The 25,059-nt window shown below is 43.8% G+C and overlaps 1 protein-coding gene across 1 annotated transcript in view; it reads left to right on the plus strand.

Moving 5' to 3' along the window:
• Positions 1-25,059, plus strand: part of Mpped2 (metallophosphoesterase domain containing 2) — a 180,020-nt gene that overhangs the window by 30,094 nt on the left and 124,867 nt on the right. The window contains exon 3 of the mRNA XM_059259470.1: positions 22,968-23,149. Coding sequence (XP_059115453.1) covers positions 22,968-23,149 — 182 coding nt within the window. The remainder of the gene's footprint in view (positions 1-22,967; positions 23,150-25,059) is intronic.

Raw genomic sequence — 25,059 nt, forward strand, 5'->3', positions numbered from 1 at the left:
TGCTGGCTTCACCGTATCAGATTATTAGTCTACCCAAGGTATCCCAGAGCCTCCTCACTAGTCAAAAGAGGGGTAAGAAGGAGGGAAAAGGGTTTCCTAGCAACTGTCCGACATGTAACTTGAGAGCCACCAAAATGGCGTACGTGATTGTTGCTTGGAGATTATTTTTGATTGTCCCCTGAGGAGCCAGCACCCACACTTAACTATGTCTTACTTTCCCCAACTCTGTCTTTAAGAAGCCCACATTCAAGTCTGTTGTATTACCTGGCTAGTACTGAAATTCTTCTTAGTGTAAATGCCCCAAATCCCCATTGGGCTTGAATTGAGCTCCCTAAAAGTCTCGGGGCACTCCTCTGGCTCTTGAGAGAGGCGGTATGCAATTGTGTCTCTGTCGCATCACAGCTGACAAGGTGCCTCTCACAAGGCTGTTGGCTTGACTCTATCCCAGAGCTAGGCTTTTCTCCACTTTAAAGTGAATTTACCAGAATAAGTACAGTAATTAACAAAGTATGTCCCACATATGCCCATTCCTGTGACTGGGTCTGTATGTTTGTATTTGTTCTGTTGGGTGTGTTATCAGTCCTACATTACTCCTGGAACTGAGAGAGCAGAAGTCAGCTCTGGGAGACAGAACTAGTTTGTAAGAGCAGGTTCGTGGGCACATGAAAGAGTCTGTCTCTGTGTTCCTCAACCCCAGAAATCATCTTCAGTCATGTTCATTCAAACTACTCTGGTCCTGCCAAACTCAACATGCCCAAGGAATAAACTTCATGAGTGAGTTTTCACATTTCACTGTGTCCCTCTGGGGACAAGGGTCTTTAGACTCACCAGGCTAAATGCCCTGGATTGGATCCATCATGGGAAGTTTTCATTTGCATATTACCATGGCAACTTTCTACTTGTTCACAAAGGTACTGGACTGACTACTGGATAGCTGATCTAGAAGCTGACCCCATGATCCTCTATAAATGGTAAATAGGGTCTATTAGCTTAGCGATAGAGATAATTGCATATTTTGCTGTTAAGAGCACCAAGACAAATAATTTAAAATGCCCACTGATAGCTTATTTAATGAGTACTCATTTCTTAAAAACAAAACAAAAAAAGCAGGAAACTAATCACCATAGTAGACTATCTGGCTATGTATATTATACCTCATAATAACTAGAAAACAGCACTTTCAAATGAACGTGAATTATAGCATTATTTATTGTATTGGAAACTAATAATTTGTCTTGACTTAGTAGCTGCTTTTGGACTATCAGCGGCCATGAATAAATAAAAATACCCGCATAACTCTAAATGGATATTTGACTTTTGTGTCATACAAATTGTGCGTTGTCTGGAAGAAAAAGTTGGAATTGTTATCTCTAGTTAAAATGCACACGTTCAAAAAACTTACCTTAGCCTTGTAAACAGAATGGAGAATGTAACAACGTAAGTATCCCAGTTTTGGTAGGCATTTGCCTGTTTGGTATAGTCCTTCTCTTATTCATTCACTCATTGAAATATTTATTGAATTCCTGCTGTGTTGCCAGGCAAACAAATTACAAGTCTGGAACTTTTTAACAAATTGGAGTGAGAATCTCCTAAATTCATTATGAACAGAGTCGTTCACTGCACTGCCCACCGATGATTTGTGTAAGTCTTCATACAGAATTTGCCATAGCCTAGGGTTTAGAACTAATGCCTACTCTTTTGGTTGTTTTTCTTCATATTATTATTTCATGCTAGTTAAACACTGCCTCTTCTCTTGCTCCTTCAGGAGATCTTAAAATTTTGAACTACAGGACATACATAACAGTCTAAGTTAGAATAAGGAAACAGTTAAAACGAGGCAGACCGATTGAGAAGAAGCAAGGCCCACAGAGGTAGTGTTATGATGGTGATGATGATGATGAAATTTCTTTCTGTGCTTAGCCATGTGGTAGTTATGCTAATAAAACAATATAGTATCTTAATTGTCCCCACCTAGCTAGTAATTCCTTTTTGCAGACAAGGAAATCAAGTAAAAGAGGGCTGTTAAAAGGGACCTAGATTTCATACTTTTTCAGTAAAACAGGAATTTGTTGAATCTATGGGTTATGGGTACTGCTAGCCTCTTAAGGAGTCCTTGACATAGATTAAAAATGTGGATTTTTGACTATTTTCTTTTCCAAAGTGATGCTCATGATAAAACCATGTGGAACTGAGATCACAAAGCAATGTGAAGGAAATGTAATCCAGACCCACAAGCAGAATTTTGGAATGACTCCACTGATGGAGGCTCTGGAGAGAAGCAAGGCCTAGGATGACTTCTTCGCTATGAAACAAATATGGAGGAACTCAGCGTGAAAAGGCATGGGGAAAAGCATATTGAATGCAGAACCAAGTAGCTTAGGCCTCAATTCCCTTATCTGTAAAACGAGGTAGTATGGACTAGAGCCAGTGGTCTCCAAGGCTCCTTGCAATTTCAAGCATTCTAAGATATCAGGACAGAGTTATTGGTATTTCCTCATATTAGGTGCTGGACTTTAAAAAGCTACAGAGATTGCATGAGAAAGCAGTACAGAAGCCCCAGTGGAAGCGTGAACCCATAAGTCATGGAATTACAGAGGGGCCGCTTCAGACTATTAGGTTATTCAGCTAAACACTCAAACTGAGTAGAATGAGTATATATATGGAAAGATTTTTCCAAATCTTGAGGTATTCTTGAGAGTCTGTGAAAGAAATTCCTCAAGGGCCATGCTGATACAGAGGCATTAAAAAAGTGAAGGCCTGGAATAAAGAACTTGAGATTCAGTGGGAGCATGACACGGGTATTTTTGCTTTGGTTCATAAACGCATTATTTGTCACAAAACTGTGAACACTGGGCCACTCAACTGTCTGGGAGCTTCTAGTGTTAGTATTGCTATTGATTCACTTTTAATTCCAATATCTGACTCCCATTTTATTTACTATGAGAGGTGGAATAGGCCCCGCTCTTTGGTTCTAGAACTCTCAATTAGTTGGTATGGCTCTGATACCTTGTGTTGGGTTTGGAGTAGTTGGGTTCTCATGGAGTATGGGTCATGGCTATAACTGGTTTGAGAAATAGTTTCTGTGGGGAAGATGAAGAAAATCTCACCATGTACAAAATAACTCATAGCTGAGTAAGAACAGGTTGCTGGGGCCAGTGTGGAGTAAATGGTGACTCTGCTGTCACAGAAACTGGCATCTGGGAAATGGGAGGAGAGACACACTAGTGCAGGATGGCCTTGTTGTGGAATCCTGGAGACTTTCCTTTGGGGGTTGCTGTGAGCGCCATTTTGAAAGGAGACTATCGGTCACATGGAAATTTTCGAACCCAGGAACCTGAGACCCCCAGGTTATCTAGAGGAACAGAACCAGTATGAATATTTATAACAAAGAAATATGTTAGACTGGCATACAAGGTATGGGGCAGGTAGTCCAACAATGGCATACTGGAGAAGCTGAAAACCTTGGAGCTTCTCAGTCCATGAGGCTGGACACCTCAGCAGTCCCAGTTTGGCACTGGGAGGCATGCAGGAATTCGGGAGAGACGCTGGTTCTGCACTCCATGTTGAAAGGCTGAGGAAGCTAGGGTCTGATGGCAGCAAAGGCTGACAGCGCAACAGTAGGGTAGATGTGCTCCCCAGCAAGAAATGGAAACAGACAATGAAGCACTCCTGCTTGTCCCGTGCTCCTCTTTATATCCAGTTCCTCTCAGAAGGTGGAAAGAGTCTTCCTTCTTCAGTTAATCGTTTCTGGAGATACCCTCACAGACTATGCCAGAGGTCTGTCTTAGTTGATTCCAGATACAATCGAGTGAGGCCTAACATTAACCATCATGCTGGGCAGTGGGTAGCCGGACTCATGAGCACATGCTGGGCCTAAAGGGCAAAAGCTTTAAAATCTGAGCCTTTCCTTAAAGGAGCAAGGCAAGGACACACTGACTGTAGTCTCTGGAGTTGACACTGTGGCCTCATAGCTCAGTAACCAACGCTGAAGCCCCTTTTCTAAACTGAAGTGAGGCCAACAGGGAGAGAGATTGGAGTGGCTGATCCCCGCGATGTTTAAGGCGTGGATTAGGACTTTTTGAATGTCCCTACTGTCAAATTCAGTTCAGGAGCCTGGCCTTAACTGAGCTTAGTGTCAGGCTGCCATAGCTTTGGGTGGGGGGTTGACACAGGGCTGTAAATAAAGGCCCTGCAGTTGGGATGTTCACAGGCTGCAGAGAAGGTCCTACGTTGGGCATTCTGAATTGAGGCCATCTTAGGATAACCTGGGAAGGCTGTGCTTTTCTCTCACGTTCTACATCACCTTTATAAAATGAAGAAGAAGCTCTGGTCTTAATTGCTTGATCTCCAGGCTCTTGATGTTACGTTTACAGTCATTGGCTTTCCTGAATTTCCCATGCTTCTTGCCCCGTTGGCTTTTCTTATTGTCTTGTTCTTTATGATGTGCTTGTCTGATGTCCCTCATGGTGCTTGGCATTCTAGATGCCACATTTAATACCCAAAGAACTCTATGGGGTCATGGGGCTAGAATCAAAATTGTCACAGCTTTTCTTGCGACATGGTCCGTCCTTTCCCATTAGGTCATTCTAACTTTGAACTTGAGGCTTGTAGTTCCAGAATCTCACTCTGATGGTATCAAGAACAGCGAAGATCTTTGGGAGTTTGAGCCGTCGTGCCTGGGAATTTAAAAATGCCATCATCGTCTCTTTGCTTAGCCTTGACTTGCTTAAAGCAGGAATCTACGAGTGTTTGCTTGTTTTAACTATGGGAAAAACAAATGGAGCTTACCTTTTGTTCTCTTCTCCACACCACCAATGGTGAATGGAAGGATTTGGCCTCGAATTTTGATCTTAAGATGAGGATCATGACCAATAACATCAGTCCTGAGTGAGCCTTGATAATGGTGTTTGCTGTTTTCTCAACCTTTTGTACAATGTGAAGATAAACAATTGCCCTGTTGTTTTCTCTACCAAACTCTTGTCCTTCTGCCTTCTTTTAAACCCTTAAAGAAAATGAAATGGATGTGATACATTACATAAAACATCGATTTTTTTTTTTTATGGTGGCCAGTGGTGTTGAGTGGTGACAGAGCAGTGACTTCAGAAATAAATGGAGTAGAGGGAGAGGAGAAAAGAAGCTATTCACATCTGGGCTCCAGTTTGCACTGAATGCGGGCTGCGAAGGTGGGAGGTGTTTACGATTCTCCCTGCTCCCACTGTGGGTGGCCAGAGCTGCCGAGAGCACGATTTTATGTATCTTGGAGGAGTTGCTATAATTGTTGACCAGAACTACTGGCATTCGGAGCTCACAAATCGATGAATGCATGGTCTGTTGGCATTTGAAGAATATAGCCATGGTGTTTGTCTCCCCAGGACTTAAGTTACGTAGCCAGTGGCCTGGCTCAGGACCATGGGCATCTCCCATCACCAGGGCTGTACACGGCGAATTGTGTCTGGGTTTTACAGATTCAATGCCTTTAGGGGGAGTTCATCAGAGAGAAGTGGTTAAGAAAATTGTGACAAAACCAATGGGTGTAATATCCTGCAGCCAGTGCCAACGTTTACAAGGAGCCTTTGGGAACATTCAACATGCTGATGTTATAGTGATGGAAGTGGGATAGAAACACACACACACACACACACACACACACACACACACACGCAGAAGAAAAGCTAGAATATAACATTTTGAGCACATAATGATCCCAGTTATGTTAAAAAGAATCATAGGAGAAAGAGGAAACGGAAAGATACCAAAATGTTACTAGTAGCTATTTCTGGAAGGAAGAATTATGGGTCCTTCCTTTGCTTTTTATATATGTGCACTCCTAATTTTAAGAAAGTGAATTCTCCCTAACTTTAGTAAGTCTACATGTTTATAATTAAAGGAGCAAGACTTTTTAAAAAAAAAAAAACTAGTAAAACATAATTTCTCCTATTTTGGAAAACTCTCCTTTGTGGCCAGGCAGGGCCATTCACTCATTCCTGGCCTTACTGCTTTCTCGGGTGACTCCTGATTGATTGGATTAACACATTATCGTGTGTAAAATAACACCTGTTTGACAGGAGCATGAGGTGCCCTCGAAGGCTTGACAGTTTTAATAGTACTGGATGAGTAATGAGTGTAAGGGATGGGACTGACTTTGGGGTTACAAAGGGGCATGATTTCCCCCAGTGAGGGCCTGGGTGCTTTGTCGTCTGTTTATACCAAGACTGGATGTGGAGTAGTTCATCAAGGCGAGTACTCAGGTTCCATCACCCTGCTTAATTAGGGCAATCCCGGGGCAGAAATAGCCGAGAAACAATAATACTATAATTAATGGTCCTCTGCCTCATGCTTCGTCCCTTCATTACTTCTGCACAGTAGCCTTAGGAAGCAAGTATTTTTACCTAAATGCTAATTCAAAACTGGGGTAGGTTCAGTTCTTGCCTGCATTTCAGGGGTTGTCAGTTTGTGCACATGGAATTTAAATCTGTGCCCATTTGTCTCCAGAACCTACTGTGCTCGTGAAATTTTCTCGGGAGTCTAGTAAAAATCATGGGGGAATTTATATTAAACCATTTGCTTTCCTTTCAAATGAAATAAGAGATAGAAGTCAATGACATTTGGACCAGTAAAAACACCTGACAGAAGATAGACAAAATTAGTTTTTAAAATGTTTTCTGTTTGGCATTATCAAAGTTGTCAAAACTAGAACTTCAGAAGTTTATTAGGTACTTACAAGTAATTTGTTTGAAATCTGAAGAAAACTTGTATTTCTCCCGCTGAGCATTGGGTTGTTTGGAAGAAGGGATCGGCTAGGGAGGCAGTGTAATGGTGAATAATCTCAGGAGTCAGACAGATTGCTCATATAGTTGAGGCTTCATGCTTTATGGGGGTTCTGACCTTTGGGAAATTATTTAACTTCATAGCCCAGTATCTCTCATCTGTAAAATGGGATTAATATACCTACCTCATAGGCTTCATGCAACGAGTAGGTGAGGTAATGCTCGTAAGGCATCTGGCACAGTGCCTGACCCATGGTTACAGCACTCGGTGATGGCAGCTATTATTTTTATTACTGGGAGTTGAGAAGCTTGGAGCCTGGACTCAGTTCTACTGTTGACTTTGGCTTTAAGAAAGTCATTCAGCCCTCTGGGCCTTAGCCTCCCTGTGGAATAGTAACAATGTTCTAGAAGGTAAAGATGGGACGGAATTATGCATGAGGAAGTGTTTTCAAGGTGTGGGGAGCTCCACTGATACTTGTAAACATGGAGGTGAGCAGCAGACAGCATTGGAGTTGGGGGGGATCAATGGTTCTTTGAGGGTTTAAGTCATTATTCTGGCTCTGCACAGAACAAGTGGAGTGAGTTAGACCCAGTCCCCTGGGTAGGAAGGCTTTCACCCAGAAGTATTGCAGATACTCTCCACCCATCTGCCTGATCTGTGGCCTCTCACCAAGGAAGAGCCAGCCCATTTTGGACTGAGCCTGCTGGAAAACTTAATGCATCTATCTTTCCCCAGGCTGTGCCTTCTGGTTAACAGGGAGCCTCTTGGCAGGACGGCTGCTCTTTGCAGTTTCTCTCAGGAGGGCCCTGCAGGCTGTGTAAGCATGAGGTGGGGGTGGGGGAACACCAGACAGACACAGTGACTGACCATGTATCTGCGTATAAGCTTGTCTGTGCCCCTCAGACCAAGGGGCTGCCATCTTTGCTGCATTCTGAGTTGCCACCCACGCTCAGCAAAGCCTTACCCTGGTAAGCTCGCATCCCAATTCCTGCCTCTTTGTGCAGTTTCCCTGGTGTGAGTATTGACTGGCCCCGGTCCTGCAGTAACCATTGAGGAGTCGGAGCAAACAGAGGGAAATTATATTCTCTTCCCGATGCACCTGGGGCCACAAATTCAGCATTGTCGATGTGCTTCTGGCATGGGGAGGCAGGAATGGGAAAGAATCAATAAGTTCTGTGGAACCCAAGGCTGACTCTTGTTGGGGGGAGAGCTATCTTTTCAGAGACTGTTTATCCGTTCTCTCCAAGTCTTAGATTCCCATGGGACTTGCACTGTCTCCACAGAAGAGCTCCAGCCCCAGTCTCTCAGTAGAGTCCCCTTCCCTACAGTAGACATTTGGGAGCATCGCCTGCTACAGTGACTTCTTTTTCATTTTCTTGGAAGCTCTTCTGAGGCTTGTTTTATATTCCTATGACTATAGTAGTAGGAAGCATGCAGACTCAAACAACATGTCCCTTTAGCCACCCCTCCCCAAAAGGTGATTTAAAGCAGACAGTGAACCACAGAATTTGCAAGGCTAACTTTCTCACGTGGAAGAGAAAAATTATTGCAGTGCCCTTTAGCTAAGTACACTCACTTCAGCCTTTATGGATGGTGGCAGTCACGTGCTCCTCACCTCTTCCGAGGAAGAGAGCTTGAAACTGTCACAAGGCAGAATCCAGAGACGCAGCTGGGAGACTGTCTAATACCGCAGCATGGGCAATACCTGGTGAAGGCAGCCCCCTCCCCCCGCCCCCGCCCTGCTTAGGAAGGTCTATTCCTGCAAAAAATGCAGAATGGACTAAACCCTTTGTATCTCACTCACCAATGCTTCAGCAGCACTAGCTGGCATTTCCAAGTCTTAGCAGGGTGGTAGAGACTCCAAGCTCTTTGTCAGAATGCGCATGTGAGGAGCATGCATTTCGTGCAGGTTAGCAGTCACACAAGTGTAGAAAGAAGCGGAAAGGGAAGTACCGCTGGAGTCATGCAAACAAGAAGGATGAAGATTTCCTAGTAAGTCTTCAGCAAATGTTGACACAGAACTGAAGATTAGCTGAAGTTTGTTTCTCTGGCCAAAGCATCCCAAGAAGTGACTGATTGGGAGTCGAACAGGAAAGATTTGGATGCGAACCATTGGGAGACCAGTAAAATACGGAAATGACATATGACCAGGCACAGGAAGAAAGCAGATCTTCCCGAGAGTAAAACCAGGGTCTCTCAGGATTTGTGTGCTGTTTTCAGGTGTACACATATATGTGTGTGTGTACACATGTAAGCCAGCTGTTGCGTTCTGTTGTTTGATCTGTATAAACTTTGATCTGTCCTTTGGGTTCAGGAAGTTTCACTTGTGCATTTCTGTTGCTTATAAAGTTTGAATATAAAAAAAGCCTGCTTTATTCCTGAAGGATACTAGATTAATTGGGTGAGCAGTCTAACTGTAGTAATAAGTGGTGCTCAGATTTTGTAAAAATTGATATTTGGACCATACATTCCTACTTGGCTCTAGTAATCCTGATGCAGTAGTGAAGAAGAGGGACAGCTTTAACAGCTGTAGGAAAGGTCACCTTGCAAACGTGTCCACTGGAAAACTCTCGGTTGTAAATGTGAAGGTTTGAAGGTTTGAATGTTCCATTTTCCCCTTTCAAGTTTGATACTGTTGCTTTTATGTCAAAGAGACTTCACGCTGATAAACTACTGAATTTTCATGGAGCAGGTCAAAGAGAAGAAGCCCTCTATAGTGTGGACCCATTTCTACATAATCCCCTTCATTCATATTTCTCATGGGAGAACCTCAGCAGTGATGGATAAAATGAATGGCTGTGACAGACATTTCCCATTCTCACTTTTGTTCATTGGCAAATCCGAGCTCAAGGTGTGGGCCTTTTTCTTGTGTGGTCCCAAGGCAGAAAGCAAGAAGGTGAGGGATGGGGAGAGTGAGCGAGAGGCGGACGAACTTGCTTTGGGAATAAGCTCAGTCTCCGGGTGAAGAGTCACTATAAAGGTGACAGTTCTGTTAAGCCATCAGTAGGCAAGGGTGCCACCTCTAAACACTGTTGTGTTGAGGTTGAGTTTTCAATGCATGTAGTTTGAGGGGAGCTCACAGGAACTGGACCAGTGCAGTAATTGTGCCTTTGTTTAGCCTTAGAGACAAGCCTTATTATCACCCTGCTCCCCCCCCCCCCATTTACAGATGGATGGAAGAACTGAGGCTTTGATAAGTTTAGTCACCTTTAGTAGGGAGAGGTAGAGCTATGGTGCACAGGCACGTCTTGATCCTCTAAGTGACTTTAGTGCTACCTGTAGTGAACTCTTAATTGCTTTGGTCCCCCCGCCCCCACGGAAAGTCGAGGTTCAAGATGATAGAAATAGCCTTGTGGTACTCTCTCTATGGAGACGTAAAATGAATGGTGCCAAACTCTTATGGAATGATGGGGGGAGACCAGAAAGTTATACAGTCTCATGTGGAATAAAAAAATATTAAATGAGTTTATAAGTACACAGAAAATTAGAGCAGGAGTCCGTTGACCCTCTCCTGGATGCAGTTTCTTTGCTTCTACAGGCAAACATCGTTTGCATTGCTTTCAGTGGTCTGTAAATGACACAGGTTTGGAGTAGCCCAATGAATAAGGCAGGTCTCCACTAGGCCAGCCCGCCCCCAGAGGCTTGAGCATTGCCTTCAAGGGATGGCTGCTTCAAAGCTTTACGTTTTCCTCCATACCGCCAAGGAACTCTACTGTGGAGCAAAGAGCATAAGCACACGAAATTGGATCCAAGTCCAAACCTCCAAGATTAGTGTTTGACCACTGCTGAAGTTTGGAGAGCACACAAAAGTGCACAAATACACAGGTGTCCTTGAGGTTTTCAGAAGATTAAAGGTAATTACGTACAAAAGCCCCAGACACACAGTGGATAAGCCCTGCTGAGAATCAGGCCTCATTGTTAGCAAATAGGGCCACCTTCTCTCTCCCTCACGTTGTTATTTAGAGGATGTCTGTTGGGCTGGAGAGATGGCTCAGGGCTTAAAAGGACTTGCTGCCCTTCTAGAGCACCTGGGATCAGTTCCTAGCATCCGAATGGTGGCTCCTAACCATCTATAATTCCATTTTCAGGGTATTTACAACCTCTTCTGGCCACCTTGGATACTTGCACTCACATAGACATATCATTCACCAAACACACACACACATAATTAAAAATAAAATAAATCCTAAAATAATAAATTAAATGTCTGTTGGGTGATTGAATCCAGACATGACGAACCTTGCTGTTGAAGCTCTGACTGTCCCACCCCAAATATGATATCCTAGTTATTTTGTGTTGCGTCACTTGAAAAATAGCAGATACTCAAAAGGTTTTTCTCTGAATTGTACCTGTCAACCTAAAGACAGTTTCCTCCCTGTCATCCCTGCCCTTCCCACAAGTTTTATCAGCCAGAGAAATCTGAATGCTGTCATAGAAGAAAAGATCTGCAGATGAACTTGACCACAGCAATTCAACCTCCTATATCTTTCCAAGGACCCAAACATCCTTCTGAAAAAGTACAACTTGCCCAACTTCTCCCCATCCTTGCCCCTTTTCCCTCAGGAAGGAAGCATATATGTGGCCAGGTCTCACTGCTCTTCTGAGTGTTTTGCTTTTCTGTGAGTGTATGCGTGCACGTGAGTGTGAGACCTGTTCTCTAAAGGTCCTGATAGTAAATATTTTAGGCTTTACAGGCCATATGGTATTTGTTGCAACTATAAAACTCTGCCCTAGTGTGTCGAAAGCAGTCATAGACAATAGTTAAACAAATGAATATGGTTGTTTGCCAGTAAAATGCTACAAAAACAGGCACAGGGTTGGATTTCGCCTATGGGCTAAGGTGTGTAACCACTAGACTAAATAGAGAGGCTAATTGAGAAGGATATAGCGGACTGATTGCCCAGCATTCTTCTTGGTAGGCCTTCTGTGTCCTGCAACAGGAAAACCCAGGCAGAGCTAACGGAAGTTGTAATGTAACATGATAGGTGGCATTGCCTGTGGTATTGTTGGAAGTAAACTGAGTCCTGGGGCTTCAGTCAGACCTACAATGGAATCTTTTCTCAACACAGTAGCTAGCTGACTGGCCCCAAGCCCCCCACCTTTGGTCACTTGGAAATACTGACTCATAGCAGTCATGGAGAAGCATGTACTGTGTAGAATTCTACCTCGGCAGCTCCCTGCCCCCAGAGTCGGGAGAAGGTGAGCTCCATGGGTTGTGTGGCTGGATGTAATTTTTGCTACTAATCAGTTAGTTAGCCATTTCAACTAGGAGTGAAAATATAGGAAAAAAGTCTTTATCATCCATCTCAAGACAGCTCCAGAGACATAATTATTAAATGTAAAAATCATTATGTTGGATTACAAGTAATTAAATGTTAGAACCATGTTAAGGGTCTTAAAACTGCTCACTTACTTGAAACATGCTTACATGACTTCCCATATTTGGGTAAAAATTGTGGTTTTTTTGCCCTAAGCGTGACTAGTATTGTGGCTCTATCAACCAAAGTTGGGAACAGAAACCCAAAGGGACCATTAAAACCTTGTTGACGTGGCCCTGCTCTTGCTTTTTTTCAAATGATTTGCACAGTGCCCAGCATCTAGATAAGTACTGTTGCTGCCATTCACTAACATTGTCAGGGTGATAGTGTATCCGTGTTCTGTATTCAGATTAGGATGGTATTGGGGAATGAGACAGCTGCAGGAGACAGACTCCTTGATGGTGTGCGTGACCGTGAGGGTGACGGTTCCGTGTATGATGTCATCACTCTCCTGTTGCCTTTCCTTCATGTTCTCAGGCCAGCTTATCTCTCCCACCGTACACAGAGGGATTTGCAGTCAGTTCTGAGCTGACCTGTCCTCTCTTCCCCTGTGTGGAGCCGTGTCAGCTTTCCTAAAGTTAAGAGCCCTTTGACAGTTTGGCTCTCTGTGGCTCAGTCTCCCTCCAGCTTCACTTGGGCTTCAACACTTCTGCTTCTCACTGTCACAGGGACACTCTTGCAGCCACACCAGCTTATGCACAAGTCCCTAACAGGCTAGGTAGCTCCACACTTACTCCCTGGACAACGGCTATTTCTTCCTGAGTTTTAAAGTTCTAGGTTTGTTTTTATCTGAAGTCAAATTCCAGCTTTGCGATATTCTTGGGTCTCGTCTTTCTGATTCCTTAAACCAGACAAAGCACCCCACCCCTCCCCACCCCCCACCCTGCACATGACATTGACACACTCACTACCCTGTGTTCTGAACCCACTGTAATGCTCCATCCCCACACACAGGCTCTGCCTCCTATGTTCTCCTTTATCTCACACACTACAGAATCCTCCATTATAATACTTCCTTATGGTTTCCCTACATCCACAAGCCACACAGTACATCTCGGTGTTTACGGCGGTCTGCAGCACAGCTCCTGTAATCCATGAGCTACAGGAGATGCTCAATGAGTCCTTGTGAAATAACCAAATGACCAAGGTGCTTGCCAATCATATTTTTTAGTAGTGAATTTGTGGACTAGTGTAGAGTCCTTAAAGATTCTTTGCCCTCCCAGCACCCACCCTGCATGGTTCCTGGCACACAGATCAATAAGTGGTTAAGAAATGGTTGTTGAATGACTTATCTGACCAGCGACCGCATGGCAGGATGTGGATTCTCAGGAAAGTGTCACCTTTTCACAAGTATAGGGCCAATATCCAGAATTTTAAGCTAATCAATATGGATGTCACATTAGAATAGAGTCGGACATTTGACCCTGAACAGTGCGTTTCCAGTGGGTTACTTACACCTAATGCTGTGCCATCTGAGAAACTTCCAGGGCTAATCCAAGAGCCAGCCTGACAGGATACAAACACCTCCAATGTTACCACACTTGTAGGACCACGAATTCACATCTCGTGCAGTGCTCTGCGATTTAAATTGTTAACCACTTAATATTCACTGAGCGTCGGCACTGTACTTCTGTACTCAGAGGAAAACAGAGGCGGCCTGCACTCGTGCAGTGCAGTGGCCTTTGTTCGCTGTAATTAGTTGGTGATAGAACAGTGTTGATACAGCGCTTCAGCAGTTACAGGGAAGCGCGGCCGCAGAGCAAATGGGAATGTATTTATACACCTGGTTCTGTCCTGCACACTCCTTCAGCTCTGCGGAGGTTCTGGGGTGTGGTGGCCAAAGCAGGAAAGCTTCACCCGCTTGTAGTTTCAGGAAAAAGAGAATGGATCGTTTTGGAAGCACGTTAGTTGGATTGGACAGCTTTTCGTTTGGTTTTGTGTGGTATCTGGAATTCTGGCCCCTTTGTTCCCTTTCACAGCAAATACTTCCAGACGCTCTGCCTGGAGACTGGAGTTACCATTTCATTGTTCTTCTCCAAAGCCTCACTAGTTCTGGGTGGATCTGGGCTGCAGTGAACTTTGCCAGGGAAGCAGAGTGTGAAGTTGAAACAAGGAAGAGGTTTTAAGAGACCTTAGCGCCCAGGCATGATGGCACTTGCCCACAATCCTCGCACTGGGGAGGAAGAGGAAAGAGGGTTAAGATTCAGCACTAACTGTGCCTACACACCACAGTCCAGGGTGGCCCGGGTTACGTTAGACCCTGTTTGAGAAAGAGAGAGACAGAGTGATGGGGCGAGGGTCGGGAGGGAGAGAAGTAGAAGATGCTGAATTCTTTTCTGGAACCCTGTAGCTGTTGGAGCTGACCCTCTTTCTATACACAAGGAAAGGAGGAGGAGGGGACTGCCCAGGTTCTCACAGGCCAAATGTAGTAAGAGTAGGTAGGCATCTCTGGTCTGGGCTCATTTCAAGGCTTGCCAATGGAATTAGCCCCTCTCCAGAGACCCACATTAAAACCACAAGTTTGTGCTTGTGATTTAAAATCTTCACAAATGAAGGCCACTAATGTCCAGTAATACTTTAAAAATCAAGCTTTGATTTTGTTTCTTTCCTTGGTGCACTACAATATGCATGTTAAGATTTTGAGAGACTTGATATGATGGTAAATTTCATTAGAATTGAGGGTCTCTTTAAATATATTGGCTGACAGAGTTTAGGGGATTGAATTATGGGCATTTTATTAATTTTTTATTATTTTCTTTCTTTCTTTAGTTATTGTGTAATATGGTGTGTGTGTGTGTGTGTGTGTGTGTGTGTGTGTGTGTGTGTATGTGTAGTATGTATGTATATGTGGAGGTCAGAGGACAGCTTTCAGGAGTCAGTTCTCCCCTGTGATGTGGGCCTCATGGATTGATTTCTAGTTGGCAGGCCCACCAGCAAGCACCTTCACCTGAGCATCTCACTGGCCCACATTTCATCATTTTAAAATCACTATATTCTTCAGGTTCAGATAACTTCCAAAACTAAGTGGATGAAGAGAGACGTGAATTTCGAGGTCCCAGACCTGGATATTAGCTCTGGTTCTGATTCCTCAGGGGACGGCAGTCACTTTACACCAATCAATGTTTCCCAAAGTGTGAGCTACGTTATTATTGGTGTTGGGCGAAACGTGTTAGAGTGAATAAATCTTAGATAAAAATTTAATTTATTTTAATGTGTAATTAAAAACATGGCAAACATGACATCGTAGATAATACTCTTCAGGTACAAACTAAAAGTAAATTTTTGTGAGAACTGTAAGACTCTTAAAAAATTTAATGGCCCTCTGGATAAATGAGACAGTTGGTTAGCTTTAACTGTTTAGGAGGCTCCCAGGCAGTGGGATCGGGACCTGTCCTCAGTGCATGAGCTGGCTGTTTGGAGCCTGGGGCCTATGCAAGGACACTTTGCTCAGCCTTGGTGTAGGGAGGAGGGGACTGGACCTGCCTGGACTGAATCTACCAGGCTGGGCTGACTCCCCAGGGGAGTCCTTACCTTGGAGGAGGTGGGAATGGAGGGTGGGTTGGGGGTAAGACCTGGGTGGTGGGAGGAGGGAGGACAGGGGAATCCGTGACTGATATGTAAAATTAAATTAATTATAAATAAAAATATTTAAAAAAATTTAACAGTAAAACTGAAGAAGGCAAGTGAAGCAGATTTTTGTAGAAGATACAGGCCTGGTCAAGCTGTATTCTTTTCCTGCATAGCAGCGCTGTGATTCCTAGCCTAGCCCTTATTTGTTTGTTGTTAAATTATTGTCATGTGTATGGGTGTTTTGTTTCTATGTATATCTGGGCACCATGTGCATGCTTGGTGTCCAAGGAGGCCAGAAGAGGGCATCTGGAGCCCCTGGAACTAGAGTTACAGGTAACTGTGAGCTGCCATGTGGGTGCTTGGAATTGAACCTGGGTCCTCTAGAAGAGCAGCCAGTGTTCTTAACTGCTGAGCCATCTCTCCAGCCCTAACCCTTATGTATTTTATTGTTGTGCTTGTAGGTTTTGCATTACTCTTTTTCAAGCAGAATGTCTAGTTCTGGTGGCATAACGGCACACGTATAAATTTAGCTTTCATGGTATCTGAAATATTTTATGTTAAAAATGAAAACTTTAATGTCACATCGGAAGGTTTTTGAAGATAAAATCAGCGCATTGCATAAGCCTGGCATGATGGGCTTGGAGTGGAACAGAGGATGATAAATACATCGAGATCCTGTTAAGGTGCTTGATAAGGGTGACACTCCACTCTCACACTGATGAGAAACTAATTATATATGCAGGGTCTTAATGTGCTCATGGTCTAAAGAATAAATTCGTACCCTGTGGTAAGGACTTTTCCTAAAGATTCACCAATGAGGCTTGCAATACTGTATGAATTAGTTATTAGGAGAAAAAACAGAAATGGCCAGAAGACTATAATGAAAACAATGGTATTATGGTTTTGAGGGATTGGTAAAAACCACCAGTGCATCAGTGCGAAATAATGGAATACTCCATTTGCTTGAATGTACAGCATTTGGTTAAGCTTCAGAAATAACATTTGAGACTTGGCACAGAATGGGTATAGGTAGGGGCTGGAGAGATGCTCAAGGGGTAAGAGCATTTGCTGCTCTTACAGGGGATCTAGGTTCTGCTCCCAGCACCCACATGGTGGTTCACAACTGCCCGTAACTCCAGCTCCTGAGGATTTGACTTCTTTTTTTGGCCTCAGAGGGCACTAGACAGACATGTGGTATACAAACATATACAAAGGCAAAACACTCATACATATAAAGCAAGACAAAACAAAATAGAGAATTAATTGGAAGTGAGTTTGAGATGATGACTCGGACCATTCCATGGCCTGGAGTAGCACTTGCTTTTCAGAAATGGCTCCTTGTTCTGTACTCACCCAGCCGTGAATTTTACACTACAAATGAAGGGGTTCCAACCCATGTATTTGTACCTAGGACGAGCTCACCAGGGTTCTGAGGTGACTGCGTCAGGTCCCCTGGCACACATAGGAAACCTGGATAAACTGCACACTCAACCAGAGTAAGGATTACAGGGGATCATAGGAGATGTTTTCAAATATTTGGGGAACTGTTGTGTGGAAAAGCGACTGGATTCTTACTCTCTTGTTATTTCAGAATGACAAATGAGGACCAAGAAGCAGGGCCATGAGGAAATAAGTTTTCAGAGTGGATTCTGTGTCCATTATTGTGTTACATGTTGTGTGTGAGAGATCTTTTTATTTTCATGTGTGTGTGCATATTGTGTACATATGTACATATGTGTGGTAATAGGCACTATTATATTCTTTTTTTTCTAGATGAAGGAACCAAGCAAAGGGTTAAGCCACTTATTGTGATTTTTACACCATGTATGGTTTGAATCTGAAATGTTCCAAAGGCCATTTGCTTTGTTCAAGGTTAGGTTGCCAGCCTGTGGTGCTGTTGGGAAGAGATGATGCATTCTAGTGGAAGGAAGTGAGGCCATGGGAGGCATGTCCTTGAAGTAGTGAGAACTATACCCTTCTCTCTGTCACTGTTAGTCACCATGATGAGAGCAGCTTTGGTCCACTGAGTACTCCCTGCCAAGACCTTAACACAAGCCCAAAGCAACAGGACGGTGAACTGAAGTGCAGCAGGAATCTTAAAAGTTCTTGTTAATAAAACAAACCCGGAGCCAAGTATTGGGGTGAACACTGGAAGACTAGAGAGACAGAACAAGCCACAGCTAACCTCACCTGGCCAACTTCTCAGCTGATCTTGTTTCCTCAGACTGGAAGCCTTTATGTCCTCATATCTGAATGGCTCTCAGCTGAACTGTGCTGCTCAAAACCTAAAAGCTTAACCAGCCAAAATGCTTCTAGTTTCTGGTCCTCACACCTTATATACCTTTCTGCCTTCTACCACCACTCCCTGGGATTAAAGGCTCGCTTTCTGGGATTAAAGGCGTGAGTCACCATGCTTCGCTGTATCCTTGAACACATGGATTTCTGCCTCTGGAATGCTAGGATTAAAGGCGTGTGCTACCACTGCTTATCCTAAGTATCTAGTGGCTTTTCTGTTCTCTGACCCCAGATAAGTTTATTAGGGTACACAATATTTTGGAGAACACAATACCACCACACTGAAGCCCCTGCGGTTGTGAGTGAAAGGAAACTTGTCCCCATTTAAAGTTATTCATTCCAAATACCTGGCCTCTCTGACCACCGACTGACACGCACTCTCATACCTGTGAAGCGGGATTCAGAGCCCCGCAGTCTGGCTCTGTAGCCACACTTACTTTACCCTCCTTATTCTGCTTCCGTTTTCAGAGCATGTGCTTGTGATCCCCTATATTTGACAGTTTATATCTTCACAGCAGCACAGCAGATTAGGCACTGCTATTCTCATTTTATAGGTGGGAAGAAACAAAGCTCAAAGGAGTTAAGAAACTCACCCAAAGTAAATGACTCAGTTAGAACTGCAATTCAGTAACATCCCCAAGCCATGCTTGCTTTCCTCAGAGATGCAGAATCTGGAGCTACAATCTTTTGAGGGGGGAGTTAAATATGTTTTTATTCTTTGAACATTCCATACACTTACACCATGGATATTGTACATATCTATCCAGTACCACTTCAGTGCCTTCACCCCTCCCCCTTTCAGCTTACTGTCCTTTTTTATTGTTATTTTTTGTTATTAATAACCTCCTGAGTCTCATTAGTGCTTCCCATATGCACATAGATGTCTGCTCTTTCACAGAAGTGTAAACAACCTACCAGTGGCCACATCTCCAAAGGAGGGTGGCTCTTCTTCAGCAGCCATAAATTGCCAAGAGCTCCTCCAGCAGGGGAAGGCCTCTACCATCTGTGCTAGAATATTAACTGGTTTGATCTTAGACAGGTCTTGTATGGTAAACCATAGCCCTGGCTGCTGTGAGGTAGTGTGTGGAACAGCCATGTCCTGTCTGGAAGTCACCATGTCACAGCTCTCTGGACAGTCTGCCCATTCTTAGATTCTTTTTGTTTGTTTGTTTGTTTTGTTTTGTTTTTCGAGACAGGGTTTCTCTGTGTAGCTTTGCGCCTTTCCTGGAACTTGCTTTGGAGACCAGGCTGGCCTCAAACTCACAGAGATGTGCCTGCCTCTGCCTCCCAAGTGCTGGGATTAAAGGCGTGCGCCACCACTGCCCGGCTGTTCCTAGATTCTTTAAGCTTCCTCTACCTTGAAGTTCCCTGAGCCTTGGATGGTGAGGGCTCAATCAAGACGACCCATCTGCAGTCTAGCCCCGAGTTATCTCTATCCAGCACATTAACCAGTTGTGAGTCTGTGCATTAACCACCATCCGCTGCAAAAGGAGCTTCTATGAGCAAAGTTAAAAGCAGCGCAAATCTATAGATAGAACTGCTGTTGTTTGGCTGAGTGGAACCAAAACTATTTAATGACTAGAACTTCGGCAACCCCTGGCACTGGGAGAAAAGACGGGGCTTGAGAGCTTCCTTTCTCGGCACACTGTGGGATGGAAATTTATGTTAGCTAGGCAGGGAATGAGCAGAGAGTATTTAAGCATTGTATAAAGTATTGAGTCAGACACTTCCATAAGGTATTGCCTGCTTTGGGGTTTTATGATACTGTGGTGTTGTTTTGTTTTTCATCCCTCTATGTCAACTTGTTTCCCCCTGGAGTACTCAGAAGTATGTGCAAATCTCACTCTGGTATTTGAATCTGGCCCTGGGGCTTCTATGGCCTTGGTAAAATACTCTTCCTAGGATACTTGACGTGATGCTCTAGGGAAAACGTTGGGTCATCTGAGAAGTCAGTAGCACAAGCAGTAAGTGTCAGAGCTATTGAGTACAGAGGAAAACGGAATGTGAGACTTCCCACAGGTGAGCAGGTAGATCCGCCTCCTGCAGAGTTCCCCTTGGATGTTCCCTGCAGCAAAAGCATCTGTCTGTCTTGACTTGCCTTTCCAAGGTATTTAGCAGATGCCCAGTTGGGAAGTACTAGTTTCCCTCAGGGTTGTCTCAACCTTAATTGTCTTCACTGAAACTTAGCTACTGTCCCAGACATCTTAGAGTTGACTTTGGAGTCTGTGGGTGGAGATCCCTTCCTTCCGCTGGCTCCCAGGTGATATTTATCAAGGTGTTGTAGGGTGTGGCTGTGGCATGGTGCCCTGTCTTGTCTTCTGCAGCCATCTCCTGCTTCGAGCTTTATGCTGTAGGAAAGGGCCTGAGTGTCTCAAGGTCAGAGAGTTTGTGTTTGTTTTTATCTTTCCCACTACCCCAACTCCCTTCTTCAATCATTCTTCTATGTATCTCCCAAACGTGTGCCGTTTTCTTTGATAATATCATGCCCATAACGTCCATGAGTGAGGTGTCTCTGCATGTCTGTCTGTCTGTCTGGTCTGGCCACTTCATCTCTTTCTGGCTCACAGTGGAGGTGAGGAATTTTCTCTCTTTTTCTTGTCCCCACCTCCATTTTTATTACCTTGGATTCCATGCATTAATTCTGGGCATGTACATGTGTCTCTGGAAGATGTGGGAGGGTACAGGAGAAGATCGAAGTGACTTAAAAAGTGAGTGACATTTCCCAAGGTTTCTCAAAGTTCGCTGTCCAACATACACTTGAGATGGTGAAAATGTTCTGTGCAGTGGTATGATTGGGTGTGGTCGTGCTTGCCAGTTCGTAGACTGAAGGGGTCTGTTTACAGTGGCATGTGCTACTACTTTCTGTCTACCTAGTTCAAAAGGATGACTTTGATGACCCTCTGATAGACTGAAGTGGATGGACTTCCAAGTATTTGGATGCAGTAGCCATGCCTGTATCTTGACAGAATTCAGACTAGGGCCGTGTCTGTGTTATATTAGTTGGATAAACACTGGAAAAGAAAGATATGTGCGCACACCCCTGTGCACACTCACAACATTTAACTTGTTCGTATTCTTAACGATCCAATAGTAAAGTCTCCTTCAAATGTCGGTCGTTGGGTCTGAATGCAGTAGTCCCATTAGTATGAGCAGCTGAGTTTTCTGTCTAGGAGCCATACCTGTCCCTTTTAGAGGGTAACACAGTCAGCCAACAAGTGGAACACTACCCATTCTCTGGAAGAGCTACTTTCAGCAGATAGGAGTTGTTGATAAGATGGCAACCACTGAGCCTGAGAGGAAGAATTTCAGTGAGCCAAGAAGACTGAATACATTCCTATGTTAAAGGATAAAGCATCATTGAATATAATAGAAAGGGCTCACAGGCTACTGGTGAGATCTGTGGGCTAGTAAACTTTCTCCGTGGTAGCAGCATATTCACTTATAGCTTTTATAGGAAAAATACAGCCTTTGTGGATGTATTTTGTACAAGTTAAACTTTATCTGGGGGTTTCTAATTAGACTGACTTGGATAACCGTGTCCCAGCTCCTGACACCTTCTCACTCTCCTCTCTTCTTAGTCTCCTTCTTCTTCTTTACTTTGCTTCTTTGACAAAGATGAAAAGATTAAGCTCACATGGAAGAAATTTAAGGACTCTCCAGGCTGCATACGAATGTCTTTATTTTCTTACTGCAATTACCTTGTTAAATAGATTGTTTCTTTAAAAAGACAGAGAAAGACATTAAACAAACCCTGCAGAGGCATTCTGCTTCAGAAGTTGGCATGTGTTTTCCCGTGTTATCCGATGCTTGCCGGCTATCCAGGGTGGGGCTGTGATGTAAAGCACGGGGTTCCTTATTTAACGTTTTACATGCCAGCCCCCGCAGTGCCTAGCTGCCTCTCTGGTGACCTTCTCTTCGCCTTGATAACTGCTGCTTTCCCTCTGGAGTCCAGCAATAAGTGCACACGGGTACAGAGAAATTAAAGGGAGCTGTCGGCGGAGAGTTGATACAGTTAAACCATCCTGAACATGGGGGACAGACCTCTTAAATAATTAAAACTGTTTGCTCTGAGAGTCAGATTTGCATTTCTTTACCAAGTTTATTTAGCACACTTCGTTACACTCAATTAAACAAAAGTGTTCTCTTTCATTTTCTTTGCTTCGGGTTGATCACTTTGCCTTTTGGTTCTTACGGCCCTCATGTAATTTCACAGTGCTTAGGTCTCTGAAACAATACATGTATTGATGCATACACAGACACATACGGATCCATTGGAAGACATGCTGTTTGTACTACAGAGAATCTTTGCCCAAGGTATCTGAGCATGCCTTGTAACCTAAGGTGTAACCTGGGCTACAGGTAATTCCTGGTGGTAAAGATGAAATTGACAAAGCTCTTCTAGTATGTCTGCATTTTGTTAAAGGCCTGTTAGCTGCATTCCTTTGTCTCCCCACAACTTGATCAGTAAAGCTTTTAGCAAAACTCCGCAGACTCGGGTGTTGAATGAGTGTGGAAAGGAAACTGAACGTAAAGGGCTGTCTCCGCATCTCAGTTGACGGAGCATGCGCAGGCTGCTTTCTGAAAATTAGCTCATTGCTTAAGCGATGCATGTTTAAGAAGGAATAAATGAGATATCCACTTCCTGATGAGTGGTGGGATGAGTAGAAACCTGGTGAGAGAGAAAAGGCATAATTTTGCTTCCTCAGTTGGGGCGCAATATCGCAAAACTTCAGTGTTAATCACTGTCAGTTGCTTGGGCCTTTTCTGACTCTTTCCTCTTAATTTTCCTACCAGGTAAGTAACACATTGTGAGTTTTCCTAGTGAGGCTGTGCACGAGGAGTGCTGTCTTTTTCACACTCCCCAGGTGTCCCTTTCTACCTGGGGTCCTGCTGTCCTTACGTTGGATTGTTAGGGTGTGTTGTGTGCACGCGATGACAGTCGATATGTATGTGTGATGACTATCACGAGGGTTCTAACATGTTTAACTGTTACGGGATCTGTTATGTCTACTTTAGGGTCGACCCCATCCCATATGACACTCCAAAACCAGCGGGCCACACGCGGTTTGTCTGCATCTCAGACACACACTCCAGAACAGATGGTATCCAGATGCCTTATGGGGACATCCTTCTCCACACAGGCGATTTCACCGAGCTGGGACTGCCCTCAGAGGTTAAGAAGTTTAATGACTGGTTAGGTAAGGAATGATTGCGTTCCGGCGGCCCCAATTAACCTTTCCCGGTCTGAGTGTCACTCACTGCGTCCTAATTGAATTAGAGCACTTGGAAGCCAGCTCAGCCGTTTCTTGTATGATATGCCGTGGTGTCTAGCTTTAATCCAATTTTGTTAATTAAAGATGAATTTTTAGATATTTAATTTTACTGTGCATCCTTACAGTGCCTGGTCTCAGCAGCTCTGGGGCAGAGAGATGGGAGGCTTTGAAACCAACCTCCTCTCCCTCCCTCATCCTGCTTTAATGAGGACATTCATTGGCACGCACAAGGCCTAGAATCATATTCTTAATTCATTGGCTCTAGTCTTTCCAAGGTATTATGATCATAGATGTACAAATGACCTAGCAGTAAGAGAATACTTCTAAGTAACAGAGAGGATGTGAAAGTTCCTCTAGGAAGTCCAGGCCCTCCTGAGCTCTGTACTGCCCGGAAGCAGCTTTCCCCAGGCCCTCCTGAGCTCTGTACTGCCCAGAAGCAGCTTTCCCCAGTGTCCTGCACCCTGGCCAGGACTCCCCAGACATCAAACTCTGGAAACAGAACATTAGACTTTCCTGAACACAGGGGATGGACCCATAGGTCAATAATTCAGCAAAACACTGGGTCCTGGGAGGGCAGCTGCCAGATATTGGCATTGCAAGGCCTCCCTGGAGGTATTCACACCTGTATGAGAAGAGAGATTTAGCACTGGGGTGCAGCACAGTGGTAGAGTACTTGCCTACCACCTGTTCATCTTCAGGCTGCTGATGTCAGTCCCGGTGTCATAAAGGAAATACAAATTATAAGTAAAATAAAAAACAAGGGTAAAGCATTTCTGAAGACACTAAAGAATTATATAGTTACAAGCCAAAAAAAAAAAAATCATTCCAGAATAATGATGTTTTGAATAGTATGTGAGCCAATGACAATGACTTAGGAGAGTTAGGCAGAAACTTTATTTATTTATCAAACTAAAGTAAGGTATGGGAAAGTTTTAAGTTGTTGATTAGAGGTGATAAAGAGTGTTAATTGGCAAATAATGCTCATTGAAATGTTTAAAATATATTAATAAACAATAAGCTTAACTGTGAACAGTTTTGCTTTTTCTTGTGTTCATGTATGCCTGTCCACTTGTACGTCATTGACATCAGAGTACAAATCTCCGTCGTTCTTGGCTACTTCCATTTGGTACTATGTATTGGTAAGAGTAAACCTTTTTGTGTAATTTCCGTATTTATCCCTTTTAGGGACAACATACCATATTGGTTATACTTTTCTTTGGTAAGACATACATTTGCAAACAAACATTTAAACAGATAGCAGGACCGCCTTTGGCAGCAAGAACTGAAATGTCTATTTTCTGATGTGTATGTCTTTTTGTTTCCACTGACATATTTTTAAGGGTAAAAGCCTACTTATGAGCTGAAGTCTCAAGGCAGTGCTGTCCAGTTGTCTGTTTCTGCTGCTGAGCGGCATCATGCTCTGCAGTGGTGGCCAGGCTTCATTAGTGATGCATGATGATGCACCAGTCTGTTATGGTCTTGGCATTGGATTTGGGAGCTTTTAAGTTCTCTGCCCTTTCAGTAGGTGCTCAGTCTTATTTAAAGCAGACAGGTATTTTAGAAGTCACTTAGCATAGTTACCTCATTTTTATAGATGACAGAGATGCAAAGAAGTTATGAGGAGTTTTAGTCTCACTGTGGCAGAGTTGGGTGTAATTCAAATTTTTTTACTTTTTATTTCCTTAGTAAACTTTTCTTTCAAGTATTATCTTTTCATTATAGCTACTCTTTTTAAAGGCGCTCTCTCTCTCTCTCTCTCTCTCTCTCTCTCTCTCTCTCTCTCTCTCTCTCTGCATTGCCCAAGGTCAGAGGTGTCAACTTCACTGGAGAGGGAG

Source organism: Peromyscus eremicus, chromosome 4 (genome assembly GCF_949786415.1).
Source record: "Peromyscus eremicus chromosome 4, PerEre_H2_v1, whole genome shotgun sequence".
Classification (NCBI taxonomy): domain Eukaryota; kingdom Metazoa; phylum Chordata; class Mammalia; order Rodentia; family Cricetidae; genus Peromyscus; species Peromyscus eremicus.